The 19,377-nt window shown below is 37.1% G+C and overlaps 1 protein-coding gene across 1 annotated transcript; it reads right to left on the bottom strand.

Annotated features, from left to right (window-relative positions):
* Nucleotides 1-429: 429 nt before the first annotated feature.
* On the bottom strand, nucleotides 430-1,089 carry LOC108083044 (transcription elongation factor 1 homolog). Its single transcript, XM_070285774.1, has 2 exons — nucleotides 927-1,089; nucleotides 430-871 (listed from the first exon to the last, which is right to left on the bottom strand). Exons 1-2 carry the CDS (start codon nucleotides 1,040-1,042, stop codon nucleotides 721-723), a joined length of 267 nt encoding a protein of 88 aa, XP_070141875.1. The 5' UTR covers nucleotides 1,043-1,089; the 3' UTR covers nucleotides 430-720.
* Between the last annotated feature and the right edge of the window lie 18,288 nt (nucleotides 1,090-19,377).

Below are 19,377 nucleotides of genomic sequence, written 5' to 3'. Positions count from 1 at the left end.
TTGAACCGAATTTACCGATTAAGTTCATAATTTAAATATTTAATAAATAAATAAATTTAAATATCACAATTTTTTGAATATCTTTGGTCCCCTTTTAGTAACGATTAGATACGATTTTACTTAACAATTATTATATTAAAATATTAATACATCCATAGAGAAAAGTTAATAGTTTAAAAGTTATAAATTGTTAAAGAAAAATACATTTCTTATTTGGATTTTTATAGATTCTATGCCTGCGATTGAGTTTAACTTCCTTTCTTAAATTTTCTGTTTCGCTCAAAAGTATGCAGCACAATTGGGTAAATTTTATGTAGAATATATTGTATGTATTTTACAATACATATACATTACAATACATATACATTCTTAATAGAAAATACACCTTCTTGGCAAATTCCAGGTAAAAACTAGTTAGTTTTCCTCCTCGCAGGCATCAATCCAATCTAGACATATACGCCGCCGCGCCACGCCGCCGCCGCCGCCGATTTTTGCCTTATTTGACGCGCCGCCGCCAAATTATGAAAATAACGGCGCGCCGCGGCGCGCCGCTGGTGCGGCATCGGCGCAGCTTCAGCGCGGCCTTCAGTGTCATTGTTCTTTATAAAACTTTAAAAAAAATAAATAACTCATTAAAATGGCCTTTTTGCCTTATTTGACGCGCCGCCGCCGCCGGTTCTTTCTGACTACTACGCCGCCGCCGCCGAGTCATTTTGACCTCTACGCCGCCGCCGATGCCTTTAACCATCGGCGTAAACCTCTAATCCAATCATTGAAGACATCGATTGGCTCCGATAGCAAGTTGACGGACGTCTGATACTTTTCCAAGCAGACAGTACAGCTAACACGTCCTATTTTTCGCTCCTTATCCCTAAAATAATTCAGTTAATAGTAATAGTTGATGGCTTATAGAGAAATCGACATACATTTTCACTTCGCAGGCTTGTTTGTGATTGCAAAAAGGACAATCGAAAAGTACAGGCAGCGGCACAATATTCTGTCGCCGTGGTGGTCCTTTACGTTTGGACTTGCGGCGACCCATTTTAAATTAAATATTTAAATAAATTAAGATTCAAATTGCAAAACAATTTATTTCCGAAAAATGATTTGGCAATTAGAGCTTTGACAATATACCAATGTTCCGGAAAAAAGCCAACAAGGGAAGAAAAAGAATTGACTTTTAATTCAGCGGTTCCTTTAATTGAATTTTAAAAGGACTGAAGTAAACAAAATTCAGGACATTTTAGAGTAAATAAATTGGAAAATAGTTAAAGTTCGTTAAATATAATAGGATTTAATTCAAATAATAATATAAATAATTTAACTAACATAAAAAATTATTAAAAGCGGTTTATGTTTATCTACAGCTTCCATTATATTCCTTGGGGGATTCTTCTACAAAACAAACACTACTTTAGGCATCTTTTTAGTTAATATCAAAGCACGTGAAGCTTAACGTAAATAATTAAACAACTGTCTTTCTGTTTGTATATAACATTTGTATTTATTTGTAAAAACCCATTAAAGTAATTCCGTGTATTTGGCTCTTCTAAATAGACGGAGGTATAAAAGAGGCAATGTTTATTGCAAAGTCTTAAGACCTTCGTGAACCAGCAGCACAACACGATCGGAATGAAATTCTTCGGTTATATCTTCTTTCTAGTGAGTTATGGAAAATACATATTTATTTGGAATAATATTAATACTAATACTAATATTATTTTAATTTTAGTGCCTAATTCTGGCCCTCTTCTCGTCGGTGATGACGGCACCACTGCCGGAGGGTGATCCAGATTTTGAGTATGAGCAAGAAGGGGAGACAGATCCTACTGAAAATTGAGAAAACTTGAAATACAAATTATAATTTTTACAAAACAAACAAGGAATTATTATTTATTATTTACAAAAGTAGGGTAAGCTGTACTTAAATGTTGTATATGAAAATCTTATTCCAAGAGGTCCAATACATTATTTGCTTAAGATTTTAATATCAAGAAGAATCCCCTAGCCATAAAGATCTTCATTTTAAATTATTTGCCTATCTTCCCTGTTTTTGTTTGAGGTTTCCACTCCACATACTTCAGTGTTGATATTGATCCGTTTGGAGGCAGAGGATCCTCAATTGATTGAGCCCACATAAGCTGAGCATCTGTCTAGACATCCTTTTTTAAAGATCTCTCCTTTTACGTAACTCAATGTAGCAGAAAATCCCATTGTCCCTGCCAATCGATCGTAAGTCTGCCTTTGGGGCGGAGTATCGATTACACAATTCTTGATTGAGTCAGACCGAATAATATGGCGCTCAAAGATGTGGGTCAAGTGTTTGAATTCGGCTGAAGGAAAGAATAAAATGTACCTAGATAAAGAACCAAACCGAAACGCTTTCAAGATACCGAATTTTCTCTGGCTAAAACGCCGCAGGACGAGACTCTGCGATGACAGCTCAATAACTGGAGTGTGAAGGAATTTTTTTTTGCTTCTCTTGGGTCGCAGCATGAACTTCGAAATGGTGCTGGCATTGGGATGCCTGCTGCTTAACATATTAGCACCAGGACATCATCAGGGGAGAGGACAGCTGAAAGTGTCAACAGTTTTTGCCAAAAACGCCGCTGTCGGCGAGTTGTGAGCCCGAGAAATCGGTTCCCAAAGCCAGCGTGAAATCTGTACTAAAGTTGGCAGCAGGATGCCGCCAGTTGCCTCGCAGGATGCCCAGCTGTTGGCAACGTTTTTTTTTCAATCTATATATATATTTTTTATTCCATTTGCCATGCTTTTCCGATATTTCGCCGGTGTTTCTTTTCCGCCAAATGGGATTAATTTGAGCCGCGAGAGGAGTGCAGTCTTAAGACTTTGCTTCCGTTTTCCGGCCATTCGGTACCCTCTATTGTGCTGCTCCTGCCGGCTTATCTCTTTGGCTCACATCTTGGCCAGCTGCTCCTGGCTGCTCCTCACCGTTTGCCTTTTGTGGCTTGACCATTTCGCTTTGTTCATGGCAACTTCAATGCCCGGCCGACTCACGTCCTTTGTCCTTATTGTCCGTTCATTTGCTTAAACGCATCTTATCCTGTTAAAATGTGCACCGCTTCGGCTTTCCTTTTTCGCTGGAAAATTGATCTTTTTTGCAAATTTCCTTCTCGGCTGCCGGTCTTTTGCTCTTTTCATAGGGCCACTCTCTCGAGTGCTCACTAATTGAGATTTTCCTCCTTTTTAAAATGTTCATTTTCTTTTCCTTTTCCATTTTGGTAATGCAATACACGAGTTCCGCTTTCAAGTCGACGACAATTGTTCTTTTTTTTGCTGGTGATTTGAAAGAAAAGTTTTTTGGCGAAAATATCCTGTATTGTTTGGTATTTCTTAGTTAATCCTTGAAATATATATATTTGGTTAAAGAAAGTAATGATCTTTTGCAGAGAATATCTCAGAGAAAAATCTAGATAAACTTTGATTTCATATAACCTACTTTTTCAATATAATAAAACGTAAATAAACTTTTATTGGGCTGAAAATTGTTACATATTCTCTACTAAATAATTACCTTTTGCTTTCAATTATGTGCCCCATTTTTACAATATTAATAAATGGCTATAAACCAGCTCATTGACAATCATTCCACACCTGACGGACTCACCAACGAAGCGTTAAATAAAAATACAACAATTAAAATAGAAAATAGCTGATCAGACCATAACATTATTGTTCGGCCAATTAAAGATTCTAAAAGCCATAAAATTATTATTATTTTGTTAGGCAACTTTTTAGATCTTCCCCAGTCGATGGAAAATGTTTAATTCCGAGTCCAATTCGAGTTCCATTTCCATGTTTCCATGGCACACGCAGCGCATTCATAACAATATTTCATCAAAAATTCAAAGCGCCCCCCTGCTCGGCCCCGAAAAAAACATGGTTATTAATTAAAATTCCCAAATCAAAATCAAATTACGAGTAAAACACAATAAAAAACAAGAAACATGAATAAATTTCCCCCAGCAAAAATGTATATATATATTTTTTTTTTGGTTGGGGAAGACCGCGTTGGCAGCCTGTCGCCAGCGGCTTCCGTCGCCAAACTTCTAGGAATTTCTGTAGCGGGAAAATGTGCTCGGAAAATGCATATATTATAACCAAATTAAATTATGCATAATTTCCCCGCTGTTCCTGTTGCCTGCATTTAAACCAAAGTAGCCCCAGACCCATAAAACTGTCATAAGGCGCTGCCAACGAAATCGAGAGGAGGAGGACGCGGCATCAAGGAATCTGGAATCGTGCTCCTTAGGGGGGACATACACATATGTATGCGAGAAAGACCTTTCTGGATATTTAATTAGGAGAGAGGGGTAAGTCAACAATGGAATGCATATGATTTTAGGGAACTATATACTGGGGGAAATGTCTTGGAAAGAGATTTGATTATAAGAGAGACTTTAAGTACAACTTAGACTTGATTTAAACTCTAAAAAGTATCTTTTTTCTAGAGAATAGGTTAATAATTTAATCAATAAAATAAGTCCTATATAATTTGAATTATAATAAACATATTACGGCATTTAATCCTATAAAAGAAAGAACATTTAGATACAATCTATTCCCATTCCTTTCCTCACTTTTCTTCACAGTGTAATAAATAATTTCCATAAATATAAAATGTTTTTGTGCTCAATTAGCGTATAACATTGTCATAACCATTCGCCCGGCGCCCCAGCCGCAGGTCGGTATCCAATCCCATCTCCATAACCATCCCAATCCCAATCCCTTACCGAATCCTAATGTGCGTCCTCCGATCAACAGGTAAAAACTGTTTTGATATGCGACTGAGGTGGGAATAATGCTCATTTTCATTCGTTTTCGTTGGAAAATTATGTCTGTGCCCGGGGCATAGTTTTCCCCCATTTTCCATATTTACCTCCGGTTGGTGCGCGTGGCGCGATTTAAATTATGATGACGCCAAGGCGCCTCCACGACCTGAGCTCACTTGCCTGCGCCGGGTGGGCCTTTATTTTCAACCCGATTTTATTTTTGAATTTTAAATGCACTTGAAGAAATATTTAAAACAGATTATTATAGTATTATTTCTATAAAAATTATAAGCTTTAAATTACGTAGGACTTTGCCTTTATAAAATATAAAGCAAAATGAACAAAAGAGTAGAACCAATTCATTTATTAAATACAACTATATTCAAGGTATACTTCATTATAATTTTGATATTTTCTTGAATATAATATTATAAAGCATTTCACAAATATTCCACAATTTCTCCTCGTGCTCGTTGTGCAGAGGGAACAGGAAAGGATAACGAGGCGGGTCGCCGCTTCTACGGAACTATAAATTTTCCAGCTCATGATTACGCCGGGAGAAATAATAATTGGTCAGGAGCTGCAGTAGGAGCAGCTGCCCGGTAATCTTATCAAATATTTGACAATAACCCAATTAGTAACCACCTACAGGAGGATCGAGTCGCCAGGAAAAAGGACACAACATCCGAAAGACAAACAAACATTGCGCAAAAAAGGCTCTGTTTTTTTCGAGAAATGCTACCAGGGAAGCTGACAGGGAGTAAGACATCAGTCGATATGGAGACGCAGCTGCAAAACGGGGACAATGATGTCAGGTCAAAGTCAAAAAAGATGCTCGCGTCAACCATAAAACTAGCCGACCTGGACAAAGAGATAAGGCAGAGGACAGGACCTCCGCAGGAGGGACATCTTTTAGCAGGCAGCCAGGCAGCCCGGCAGGCCTCTAATTTGTGAAACTTGCCTCCAGTTTAGAAGACGCAACGGGCAGTCCCATAACATAAAAGAGCATTCCTCCTACTTGCCATGACATTTGAGATTTTGCAGTCGATGATTTTCAATGCTGGCTTCAAATTCTATAGATTCTCGATCTGTATCCCTGTGTCGTGTGGATGGAAAAAGCGCAATTGAAAAGCCACAAAGGGAGCCGAAAATTTGCCATAATCATGACATTTTGTTCATCTTGGTTTTTGTCTTTCTGCTGCATTCTTCTGCTGCCAAAAGGATCTTTTCTCTTTCTAACGATATAATCGCTGTAATGTTGCATCTTTATCGGAGTTAGGGCCTATATAGGAGACAGTATAGATGATGACTCTGTTGTTGATATTGTTTGCAGGGGAAATCGTTCTTTTGATATCTTTTTTAGGAAGAAATTGGAAGGCTGTATGCATTTTGCTTGACATTAATCTTTAAGCCTTTTGTCTTGAAAATTTGTGTTAAATCATTATCCGGCTTAAAAGGTAATACTATATTAAATATTAAAAAAGAAAAAAGTAAAGTTTGTTAAGGGTTTTTTATTTGTGAAATATTCTTAAAGGTTTTAACAGGGTTTAATATTACTAATACTGCAACATATACACAATTTAAATTGCTTGAAAAAATATAAATTATAAACCAAATCAATCTTAAACTTAAATATTTCCTTAAGCCCCCCCAAGTAATCCCATCAACCCCTAAAACTACTACTAGTAGCTCCCCTAAATATTCCTAGAATCCCTGCTAACCACTCCGGATCCAAAGCAGACCCAATTAAAATTAATTTTATTCAATTTCGAAATCAAGTCCCAGCAGTGTCTTTTCAATTTTCTTGCATTTCTTTTGTTCGCTCTCGCTTAAGGAACGATTATTTAATCTATAGCTATTAATGCTGCGGGGGAGCCAGTCCCCAGTTGGCCGTATCCTTGGGTTTCGTGTTTGTGCCCAGAATGCGAATCCAGTTAGTCAATGCTTATTGATGTTTAGTTGCCGCTCCTGCTGCCAAGCTGCTGTGGTATTATTTCACTTGCGTTTCCGCTTTTAGCTTTGTTTACTTTTACGCTTTGCCCCAGACAAAAGCCCCCCAAAGATCCCCAATTCACCGACCTCATCCGTATCCCCAATCCCAATCCTCCCTCCAATAAACCGAACAAGCCGCACTATGTTTTGGCATTTGGGTTGCTTGTTTTGCCCAATGTCTTTTGCCTTTTTGTGTTTTGTTTTTTTTTTTTGTTTTGTGTTCGTTGCTTTGCCTCGTTTGCTTTCGTTTTTCGCCTGGCTCCTGCGAATCCCTTGACAATGCAATAAATTGCGCAAAAATTGGAAAAATAGAATTTTAGCCGCACACCAACATTTCCAATAACACAACAAAAAACAGGGGAGATTCAATAAATAAGACGGGGATAGGATGTTATTGGAAATTTTATATGTAAATTAAATAATTGAGGGCCTTTCTATCAAATAGAAACTTTAATTAGTTAAATATTGAGAAATAATTCTTCATAATAACAACTTTTGATTATAATGGTTTAAAGATTTTAAAAGGGGTTGGGAAAAACATTTATAAAATATTTTATTTGATTGAAAATAAATGTTTTAATCATTTTTGTTTGCATATTAAATATCAATAATATTTTTCAATATTTAATAATATTGTTAAAGTAGTTGTTAAAATTTAAAAAAATTATATGTATTTTCTGCGAAGTCTGAAATTAAATATATTATAACACAAAGTAAATTTTACTGATTTCTTACTTAACATAATATTATTTGATTTTGTAATATTTTTAATATTTTTTATACAATTTATTTACATAACGTTGCAAGTCTATTTAGGGATTTTTTAATAGTTTTTAACACAATTTATTTAAATAACACCTCTCTGCTATTTAAGGACGTAAGACTGTACATGTAAAGGAAAAGCTTCTCTGGCTTTCACGCAATATATCCACCTCTGGTCTCTTTCCTTCCACCCACCTCCTCCCTACCCTGCGGAAATCAAGTGCTAAGCTTCCCACAACGCAATCAATTGATTTCTATTGTTTTGTTAAAATGTCGTGCCGGGTATTCCCCCTACCTCCCGGAAAATGCTCCCTCCCCCCCCAATATTTCTGTTCTATTTGAGCTTTCATTTGTTGTCGTTGGCTCTGGTCTCCCTCCCTCCCTTTCTGTGGCATTTTTATAAATTGCTTTGTTGTGGTCTTTATTGAAATTTTTGAGGTTACTTTTGTGATTGTTGCTACCCATTTCGATATGTACAAAAGACAGCGAGAGTGTATGCAGCAGCAACAAAAACAACTTCTAAATAAAACTGTCCATTATTTTTTGTTTATTTGTTGATTTTACTTTTGGCGTCTGTCGTATATTTTGCATTTCTGTTCGCTCTCTACATTTTTTTATAATTTTTTTTTAGGATCCTCTTTTTTTTCGTCGAAATATTCATGAGTTACGTTTTTGGGTTGTAAATGAAAAACGTTCTTTTGGGGATTTATGGTAGAGACTTTTTTGCACGGCGTTACTTTTCAATGGCTTGATAATTTATAGTTTCGGATATTCCGCTAAAAGGATTCTTTATTTTTATTCAAATTTGTTGTTTCTTTTAGTTTTTTGTAGCGGCGAATCGAAACATCGAATCTGGCTGTAGAATGTTGCGAATATTTTTTTATGGGTTGCATTTAACAGGACATAAATGGCCACGGGTACAATAAATGGAAATTCGCTTTGAGCGAAATCCATGGGGATTGCACTTGAAACTGTTAACTGTATTTTTTATAGAACTTAACCAAATTATTGAAATATAACTGGGATTGCAATTGGTTATTAAATCGTGGAATTTAATCAATTAGAGGAAAGAGGAATTGTGGGTTATGTTTTTATTTTTTATTTTGTATGAATACAAAATGGATTTTAATCAATTATGTTTACACTTTTATATATTGTTTTTATATTCAGGGTGTATTTTTAGCAAGATTAAATTTTGTTTAAGTTTTAAATCTAATCAAAAGCAACATTTTATGTGCGCAACTGTATAAATCGTATAATCTCTAATCGTTTTAGTGCTCTTAAACATTTTTTGACTCTTTAAATAATTGCATAATTTATTTATAAAATATTTTTAACAATTATATCCTTAATTTAATTTAAATATTTCTTGCTGGCTTCGTTTTTTTCCTTTTTACAATTTTTTCTCTTATGTTTATCACTTAATTCCTCATCAAGCCAATATTTCTGCCCGCATCACCTGTTGAAAATATTCATTTAACCCTATTCACAGACTCCTTTCCTATAAACCACAGCTGTCTTCGCATATATGACTCAGATCTGACTCACTCAGGCTATATAACAAACCTTACCATAAACTATCCACCAAAAGATGTCAGGCCACAGATTTCTATCTCGGGCAAACCCTAAAATCCATTAGATTTCTTTTGACAGGCGCGCGTTTATTAATAAAAATAAATTTTATGATTCCCCCAGAAAAGGAATAAGGAATAAAGGCCTTGGTTCGCCGACGATAAGCATCATCGGGTCGGAGAGGAAAAAGGGTACTACAAGGAATAGAGGTTTCATTTTTATGTAGGCTTACCTGGAACCTGGCACAAATATGACAAAGGTCGGGCACATCGGGACATCTGTTAGGCTATAACTACATAGTACACCTGTTGATAGGGCGGCTAATTTTATTTGCTGGCTATAAAAACTTTTTTTTTCGGTTGGGTTCGAGTGTGTGGAGCAAATTAGTCGATGATTTGTTAAAAAAAAAACACACAGAACTTTCGTTTGCGATCCTTAACTCATGCAGCCCTTTTGGGTCTTTATCAAATGAAGTGTGAATGGGGAAAACTTTGCTGGAGGCCAAAAGTAATCAAAATGAAAGTAAATAATAATAATAAAAAGGGAAAAGCAAACAGTAACTGACTGCCCGGGGGGTTTTCTGGCTGCCTGTGCTGATTGTGTTAAATGTTCTTGTCCATTTAGTTTGATAGACAGCTGAAAATGAAATCAATGCCGCAATCTAAGTCTAAGCCTTTACCTCGCTCCCAGGAACCATCTCCTTAAAGGATGCAGCCAGAGCCAGTCGGGCGTACGCATGTTGTTTATTTTCCTTGTGCCCCGGGCATTTTATTATCCTTTCTTGTGTGGGAAAAATAATATCCAGACTCTAGGCACTGAGAATAAAATTCGGGGAGAAAAGTTTGATATTTATTTAAAGCTAAAATAATTTTTAAGAAATATTTCTAGTATATCTGAGATCCAACATTTTGTATACTTTTTTAAAAATATTGTTTTGAAAATCTAATAAATTATTCCTCAAAGTTGATCTACTTTTTCCTTCAGTGCCTACATATTTGGATAAACATAAACCCTTCAGATTTGTTGTTGTTTCGGCCCTTTTGCCCCGAGTTACGAGTGTCCTGTGAATTGATTGAATCTAGGCCTGACCATCGTCTTCAAAATTTGATTTCAGGTTAAACGCAATTAAATTTTGCCTCTGGGCTTGATTTGATTTTCCCTTGGCTGCCTGATCCTTTCCCTTGTTTATGCTACAGAAAATTGAAATTTTATGCATTTTCCCCTCGCATTTCCCAGGACAAAGTTCAATGCTGTGTTGTTTTGGATAGTTCCATCCATCCAGATGCGGTCAACTGTCGAAAGGATTTGCTAGAAATTTGTTGAAATTTGGTTTTTGTGGGTGCCGTTGCAGGCGTTGATTAATTGATTACATATTACCTGAAAGATGCCAGGACATGCACATGTCCGGAATGGAAATGTTTTGGTTTTCCTTTGACTTTAGCTAATTAGTTTTTGAGGTTTTATTCCGCTTGGCTGATGTCAAATGGCATTAGTTTTGGAAAGTTTATTGGTATTTTCCATTACTTTTGGGTTAGATTTTCTTGCTAGGGTAGGGTAGAATTTTTTAAAGATATTTTATAGGTAAACTAAAAACATTTTTTGAAGTTTTAGTTAATTATACTGAGATTCTGTGATGTTAAACACTTCAAAGTATGCAGACTCTTTCAGTTCAAATAATTCTCAACATTTTCCACTTGATATGCCAAATTCCTCATTTCATCCTGACCAGTATTTATGGCCAAGTTCAGTGCCAAAAGTCATGAAGTCCTCTAATATGAAGTTCAAGGACTCTCGACTCGAGTTTTAAAATAAAAATTCTTTGGCACATTTCACGCTCACTTGGCGGCCAAAACGAAAATCTCCAAAAAAATGTATTTTGTACTCTCTCAGCGTGATCTCCCGGCTAAGCGCCAAAAAAGCTGCAAAGAAATATAATGTCTGGCCAAGTCAACAAGCGAGCAGCTTCATCCTTGGAGAGGCATCGAGCTAAAGGAAAGCCGCGCAGAGCGCCGGCCACATAAAATTCAATAAAACGCATATTTGGCTGTCATTTGTTCCGAGTTTTGGGCGCCAAAGTGCCACAAAATTTGCCACAGCAGCAGCAGCAAACAGCAGACAGCACACAAAACGGGAGAAAAGAAAACAAAATCAGGGAGTGAGGAAAGTGGAGAAACTGGGAGACAGACAGTTTGAAATAGACGTAAGTCATGCAGTCATAAGTATACTTATAAGTGTAACTGTGTGCTATAGGGTATGAAGGATATATACTACCAGAAGGTAGAATTATTAAATATTTTAAAAGGATTTATCTAGAAAAGTATGATACTTTTTTTAAAATAAAAGAACTCCATGGTCAAAAGTTAAATGATAAAATTAGGTAGTTAAGAATTAAAATATTTTATAAATTTCCTAATATAAAAAACTATGCACCCTCTCCAATTCCAAAAACTCCTTTTCCAGGGCATCATAAAGTTTGATTTCCCAGTCCACCTAAAGCATAATCTACCTCTCGCTTTCCCCTCGCTGCCAGCATCATCATCATCATCGCCGTCTTCATCTTTCGAATGATTATAAACATTTTTGGCTGATTTAGCATATTTTTGGTCTTCACTTGGGAGTTCCTTTTGCCTGTCTCGCGCCACTCCATCTTCCTGCCTTCTCTATCCCTGGCACGCACTTCCGTTTCCGTCTTGTTGGTATTTTTTTTTCCATAGTTGTTGTTGTTTTTGTTGCTATGTTTGTTGTTGAGACGTTGGCCTAAAGACTTCCGTTCTTTTGCTCTTTAACTTCATTTTGGTCTTGACGCCCGTGAACTTTTGTTGCTGTTTTGCGGCTTGTTTGCATATGTCAAGCTGGAGGGAGTGATGGTACTGAAGGGGCCTAGGGGAAGGGGAAGTTGAGAGGGGGCGGTGAGTCAAATGTGCAAATTTGTTTTGCTAATGTTTATGCAAATACGCGAAAACACATCAGGCTGAAGTCGAAGAGAGTGGAAAAAAAGCAGAACTCTGAGGCACTCAGAAAAAATTAAGGATTTTTAATTTATTTTAAATAATATTAATAATTTGTTTAAAAAAATAAGAGATAAAAAATAAAATAAATTTATTAACTGAATATTTAAGGAGCTGAGGAGGTTAGAGCAATTATTTCAAAAAAATTTAAGCTTTTTTTTTATCAACATTCGTTTGTGCTTATAATTCTCAAGTACGAATTCATAGAGATCACAATATTTTATTTTTATATGTTTAAAGAAACTATAAATCAAATATTATATTTGTTCTTGTTAACTTATTAACTTTCCTAAATATAAAGTAAAATCCCTTTAATTTAAATCATATTTCTATCCTTAAATTTTTCGCTTACCAATTTCTCTCTGTGTGCCCTACTGCTGTTTATGAAAATGTCTGGTAAGTAGATGGTACCTCCCTCTGCCCTCCTTAATGCCACGCCCCTTCGCTCATTGTCGCTTCTTATGTAAATTTAATGCTAAAATGTTTATTCTAGTAAGATTTGCTTAGCTCTTCAAATGCTTCTTTGGGGAGCTGGGGCAGTTGGCCTTGTTTATTCGTTGCCAGGCTAAAAAGGGAGGAGATTTGGGACATCCATATAATACTAAACGACGCATAATTGAAACATTATGTCAGATTATTGTTAGCAATGGAAGAGATTTACTTAGTTTGCTATTTTTGTGCTCCTTCATCTCGGCTCTGGTGTCCTTTCGGGCGGTTATGGTGCTGGGTGGTGGGAGATATTTGACCGACATAAACAATATTGCGTTCGGGACAGAAAGTTTTACTAAAGATAAGAACAGATATTTGGCTTATTTAATGGTGTTCACAGATAAAAAAGAAAAAGCTCCAGAATATATGTACATATGAGATAGGGAAATGGGAAAATATGGGTGTTTTGTTTGGAGTTTTTGGGAGAGTTGGGAATATATTTGGGGGTAAATAAAAGATAAAACAGGTTTAAAGAGAATTTTTAAGTAGGGTAAAAGTGAGCAAGGAAATAGGAGTTCTGGAGTTAAAATATATTTATTATTTATTATTTTCTTTGGTAATTTTAAGAGAGCAAAGAAAAATATATGATAATTATATGAAATATTAAAAGAAAAAGATGTATATTAAAATCAAAAAATCATCATAAGTATCCTTCAGATTTGTTACTATAAATAATTTTAAAAAATATTTATAGGGTAAGCTTATTTTAGAAAGTATAATAATTATATTTTAAAAGTGATTTCCCTTAAGAATATTCTTAAATAAATAAATTGAATCAATTTCATCCCCTTGTAAAAATAAAAGTCTTGTAAAATGTACCCCCAAAAACATTTATAATTGAGTTTTCAACTTTTTTGATGCAATTTTAACTACATTTGACCTTTTGTTACAGTACTGACATTTTTCTCATTAGCAGAGAAGGTATCTAAATAACAGGAAATGGTCAGAAAGCAAAGTGCGCTCACTTTTTGACTTCACACACACCCGAGCAAATGCCTAATTGAATTGTCGCAAAAAAAAGGAAAAAAATCAAGATGAAATTGAAGCAGAAATTGGGCAAAGAAACACTTTGATGCTCGGACAAGGAGTCAGCAGGACAATGGATCCTTGTGTGTGAGACCGGGCAAAACGGAAGTTATATACGCTTTAAATGAATCAGAAGACTGAGGCACAGAGAGACTCAGGGGAAGCAATAAAATAATTTTTCTAGACCGACTGGAGGAGAGAATATATATTTTTTGTAGCGCTTCCGGCGGCCGAAAACAGTAAGGATGAGAGTCGGCCGCCTCCTACTGGAGACAATTTCGTCCTGTGGCATCCTGGCTTCCTTCCTTCCATCCACCAGCAGCAGCAGCAGCCAGCCTCCTGCTGCAATCACAAAGGACAGGACGAAGGAGGACACAAAAAAAAAACATTAAAACAAACTATAAAATGCAATCGATCTAAACGGTATAAACCGGAAAAGAGAAATGTGGCATTGTATAATGGAAATGGGTTTTTCTCCTTTTCCTTTAGATTCCTGGCAAACACTGGCTGCGAAGAAAATTGCACCAGGGATCCTGGGAAAACTGCTGGGGAAGGGGGGCAAATGGAGTGGGAAATGGGTTGGATAGAGAGAAATACGTTTTACCGGACGACAAAATGAAAAACTGTGATATTGATAAATGCGATATTAATGGCAAAACGTTGGGGGAATTTAAAAGTTTACTTCGCCAGATTCTTTCGCCATCCGCCATTCAACAGCCCGGAAAAATGAGTATCGGATTCGCGGTTTAAGACTTCATTAATCATACTCTACGATGCATGGAATATATATCTCCATGAGACTGTAAAAGTATCGAGTGTTTAGCTTGGGATAATTGAATTGAAATTCATTTTCGCAGCACGATAAGAGCCAAGGTCACATTAACCCAGGTCCTGCTCACTAGCCGAAAGAATAAAAGAAACCGGAGAAACCCGAAAATCCTTAACTGTGGTTAACATCTACACGGCCAAATCGAATCCGGCCATTAACTTGCACCCTTCGAGCGTGAAAAGAGGCGCCGCAGCTGTGCGGCACGCCCAAGGACCACGAAGCTGAAGCTGGGAGCTGGAGCTGGATCCGAGTCCTGTCCTGTTGAGCTGAGCTGAGCAACAGTGCGAGAATAGCAAAATAAAATAGAGGAGGATGATGAGGCACAGGGATAAAGGTAACGAAGTAAGGATACTTCTTAGTGGGGCTTAAAGATATAATAAAAAATTTTAAAACATATTTAATAGTGATACAAATTATATAGAGTTCGAAATATAATTCATAAAAATATTAAAAGAATAGTTTATATATTTTTCATGGATTTTTAATACTTATTAAATAATGTTTATATAGATTTATATATTTATTTAAATTTAGAGAGCTATATTTTAGGAGCCTTCTTTTGTTTTGCACGAATGGCATGGTTCTAAATATTTTTCTTAAATATATTTTGAGTCTTGGAAGATCTATAAAAAATATAGATTAAGAATACTAATGAAAACAGTGACCAAAAATATTAAAAAATATTTCTAAAATTCTATATAAGTAATTTACTTAAACATTAAATAAACGATACCCTATTATATTATCAACAAGACATAGATTAGTTAATTAATTGATTTCTTAATTTATAAACCTCAACTATTATCCCCCTCCACACTCCAGGGTATCTCTGAGAGCCGATTACCAGGGAGCAGCACATCTACGGCTGGCGGAGCACATCATTTCATAACACTTCCAGTTCATATAATCTATTTAACCCAAATTTAAACGTGCCGTGCGTTCCGCTCAATGTTTAATCAGTTGTAAAGCAATTTTCGCAATGTTTTTTCTATAAACGAGAGCAGTAGCGGAGGGTTCTGGGTTCTGGTCTCTGGATTCTGGATTTCTCGAGCGCGGGCGTGGCAATGGAATGGGTCTGCGGATTGGCCGGGGTTTGGGGTTATGGGTTTTGCGGTCCTTTGTTCGACTCCTTGGCTGCTCCTTTATTTTTTTTGCTCTTGTTGTTTTCCTTCCTGGCCATCTATCTAACGACTTTCTGCGCCATTTCAATGGCAACTGTTTTGCAGCTGATAAAACTTGGCAGATCCCAAAGTGGAGGAAGGACGGCGGAGAGGCTCTGCTGGCGAGGTCCTTGTCCTGGCGGCTCTGCTGTTGCTGCTGATGCTGTCTCGGTGTCTCTGGATTTTAGCGGCGTGCCTAATCGTCTGGGTAATTGTCCTGCCGCAGTGCGTGAGCCTGATCCCGGGGACTGCATTTTAAAATCCTTGCAGCTGCACCCACGACATTTATCCATTTTCCCCTATTCCAGCGATAGCCTGCGATCGCAAAATTTTCAATTAACTTTGTCAAATGTTAACCTTTTAGCCCTTTTTTCCCCTGCACGTCCCTGAAGGTCCTTGTTTAATTTGATTAATTGGTGCGAAAATTGTTCACTTCCTGGCGAGAGGGGGGGGGGGTGTTGCTTTACTGAGGGGTCCTTTGAATGTTGATTGAGGTGCCACGCACACAATGGAGTGGAAGGATTAAGGCCTAGAGTCCATAGGCAGGCGATGATCCTGTTTGCCTACTTTGTTTACGATTGGCACGAAAATTGGGTTTTTGGAAAAGGAAACAACAAGTAAATGTTTGGGAAATGTTAATTGTATTATTTAAAGGGGGAAATGTGGTAGATTTTGTTGAAGAATTTAAATTTAAGGTAAAGGAAGTTGAATTTGTATTATTATCACAGTTAAATTTGTCTTTTCTTTAAGTCAAAATAAATATAAGGTAAACTATTATGGAAATCAATTGCTTTAAAATAGAAAACAAAGCTGCAAATGACAAGGAGTCTAGAGAATTTTTCTACAGATTTAAGCAGTTTCTTTTTTTCTCAAAGCTTATTTTTCCTTCATAACTTTATTTTTATGAAAATAAACCAAAATAAGCTATCTGAAAACAATCAGCCCACATCATCGGCCTTATCTAAACACCCCTATTGAGGAGGACCGACCCAAATCAACCCACAAAGCACACAAATCCCGACTGGCAAACAGGCGAAATATGCTCGGGCACAACGTCAAGGATATCGGAACCGAAAACTATGCAGACTTGTCAAAGGATTGAATGGCTCGCCTCTCCAATTTGACACGCACTTTGGCCCAAGGCTACTGAGAGGGGGGACGACGACGACATCCTTTGGCGAGCTTTAACTAACGCAGGAAGTGGGGTAGTCCAGACCAGACATGGCCATGAATCATAATGGAACCCTGGATCCACTGCCTCCAGGCCTGCTGCCACTTTATCCTCGACTTTTTGCCCGTATTTATAATTTAATTTAGCAGAAATTTTGTGGGCGTCAGGCAAAAGGAAACCACAAAAAAATATAAAGCAAGCCAGAGACCTAAGGAAAAACATGAAAAAATATGAAATGCTCCTCCTCGTTTGGCTGTAAGGATTCACTTGCTTGACCGGAAATTCGAGACCCGCCCTGCCCCCACACCCAAGTCCTTTCGTTTGCATGTTAAATGCACATATGGACATTTGGGTTTGCGATGTTTAAGTTATGTACACTTCATATACATACATATATGCTATAGACTATACACACACACATGTCGAGATATATGGAGTGAAGTGTGGAGTGTCCTGGACAACTTTGTGGTCGAATTGCGTTGGCGTGTTTTGGGGTTTTGGGTTTCTCCTTGGGGTCGCCTGCCATCAACTATGGGTCTCCCTCTCTCTCTCTCTGTAGGGCACATGTGTTTATGAATACATAGAAATTTTTGACATTTTTATGGCTGCCCTGGGCATTTAGTAGTGCCGGTTGCAAGTCCCCAAAAATAATAAGGACCAAGCCAAGGAGTAAGTGATAGCAATGATCGTGTTACAAACGTTTAGTTGCGGTTGGGTGATAAGGATAAGGATATGGGGAGAAGGATAGGGCTTCTTGTGGTAGCATTTTAATATAGTTTTTAAATTTATAATAAAATCTGTGAAAGAACCAAATAAACTATTACTGAATAGCTTGGAATAATTATTCAGAAAGATCCTAAATTCGATAATGAACGATATTTATTCCTTTTCAAATTACATATTTTTAAGAATTTAATTACATATAATTTTATATATACTACTTAATATTTTAGTGATAATTCCCACTGTATATAGAGTAGCCTTGCTCCCAAGCTAGGCTTTCTAATGTACCCATTTCCTCTACACAGAGGGCTTTTCATGTTACCCACTTGCTAACCAGCAACTGTTCCAGATTTCCTGTCCTATATTATTCATTTGGAGTTGGGCCTGTGGCTACGACTACCCCCTTGACTTGTTTATTATAACCAGAAACCCCAAAGCCATACGGTCAAGTTCTGTTTGTTAGTTTCCCATGCGGGGGTGTTGACTTTTTTAATGTTTCAATATGACTAAATGCCCCCGAGCGAGGAGCCAAGTTTGTGTCAGCCTCTGAATTTGTGGGAGACCAACCCACTTCTGTGTTGTGTTTCGTGTTCGGTTTTGGTTGTGGTTATAATTTATATATTCTTTTTTTTTGAGGATAATACGCCTACCTCTGGCCTCATATATTTATAGCAGAGACTCTGGCGGGGGTCTCGTGTATCGCATGTCGGCTCCTCCGTCTGCGTCATGGTCGATATCCTTTTGGTTTTGTGTTACGCAAAACAGCTCAAGGAATTGGAGCCTCCTTAAGCACTTTGACAGCCACTTTCGGTGGGTTCCTTCTGCGGTGGCTCAGCACTAATGAGGCTATCAAATGGCCGCTTACTTACAGTAAGACCCCGCTGCCTGCCTGCCTGCCTGTCAAATGTGTCAAAATTCCCACTACATTTCAGATTTCCCTTCGGCTACCCGAAAATCTCATTCACATGTGTCTGCCACACTTGTCACTTGTGTTTTTATAGCATTTCTGTCTCCGAAGTGCCTCGTTTTCTCGTTCTGGTTGTTCTGTTTCTTTGACTAAAGTGCTAAAATCTGTGTCATTTATTAATTTCTTAAGGGGTTCTGCTCGGTTGCGGCTGTGCAAGTTTTTTGGCTTTTACATTTGTCATTAGCCGGAATTTGACATTTCAATTATTGGTTAGCATATATAGGATATGAGATATGGGATATGCGGGTTCTATAATGATTTTAGCAAATGCTGTGAGGAGTTGAGTGATGAATGGTATTTATAATGATAATAATGAGTTTATTAGGGCGATGACAGGGATATTAGGGGTATTTTTTAAGGGGGTTCAAATATTGTAAGAGATAAATTAATAAATAAAAGTGTATAGTTTTCCATAAACAGTCTTATAAACTATAGTTAGTATTTAGTAAAATAAATATAATATATATTTCTTAGAAATATATCACAAATATAATTATTTAAAGTACAATTTTCTCACTAAAATGTTTCCTTTTATCCTTCCTCAACTTGCCTCTTTTTCTGGTTAACATAAAATAAAATTACCTAAACCTTTGCCCTGCCCTAACTAAAACGCTGCCCCAGTTAACACTTTGACTTTAGCCATTCAAAAGTCATGTCCAGCCAGCAATTTTCCTGCTCTCCAAAGCCATCTAGCAAATTGCCTCCGATATTAGCCAAACTGCAACTGACAACTGTTACGAAAAGCGAAAAGCGGCCATTAACCGCACCGGATCAATGGGAACAAATGTCAAGCCAAGCCCGGAACACCTAGTTTCACTCCCCCCACTCACCACTATTTCCGACCGATGGCCAGAATATGCGCAATTTTCGAAAATTTTTTGCAAT

This window comes from Drosophila kikkawai, chromosome 3L (assembly GCF_030179895.1).
Source record: "Drosophila kikkawai strain 14028-0561.14 chromosome 3L, DkikHiC1v2, whole genome shotgun sequence".
Taxonomy (NCBI): domain Eukaryota; kingdom Metazoa; phylum Arthropoda; class Insecta; order Diptera; family Drosophilidae; genus Drosophila; species Drosophila kikkawai.
This window is presented reverse-complemented; position numbering and strand designations above follow the sequence as displayed.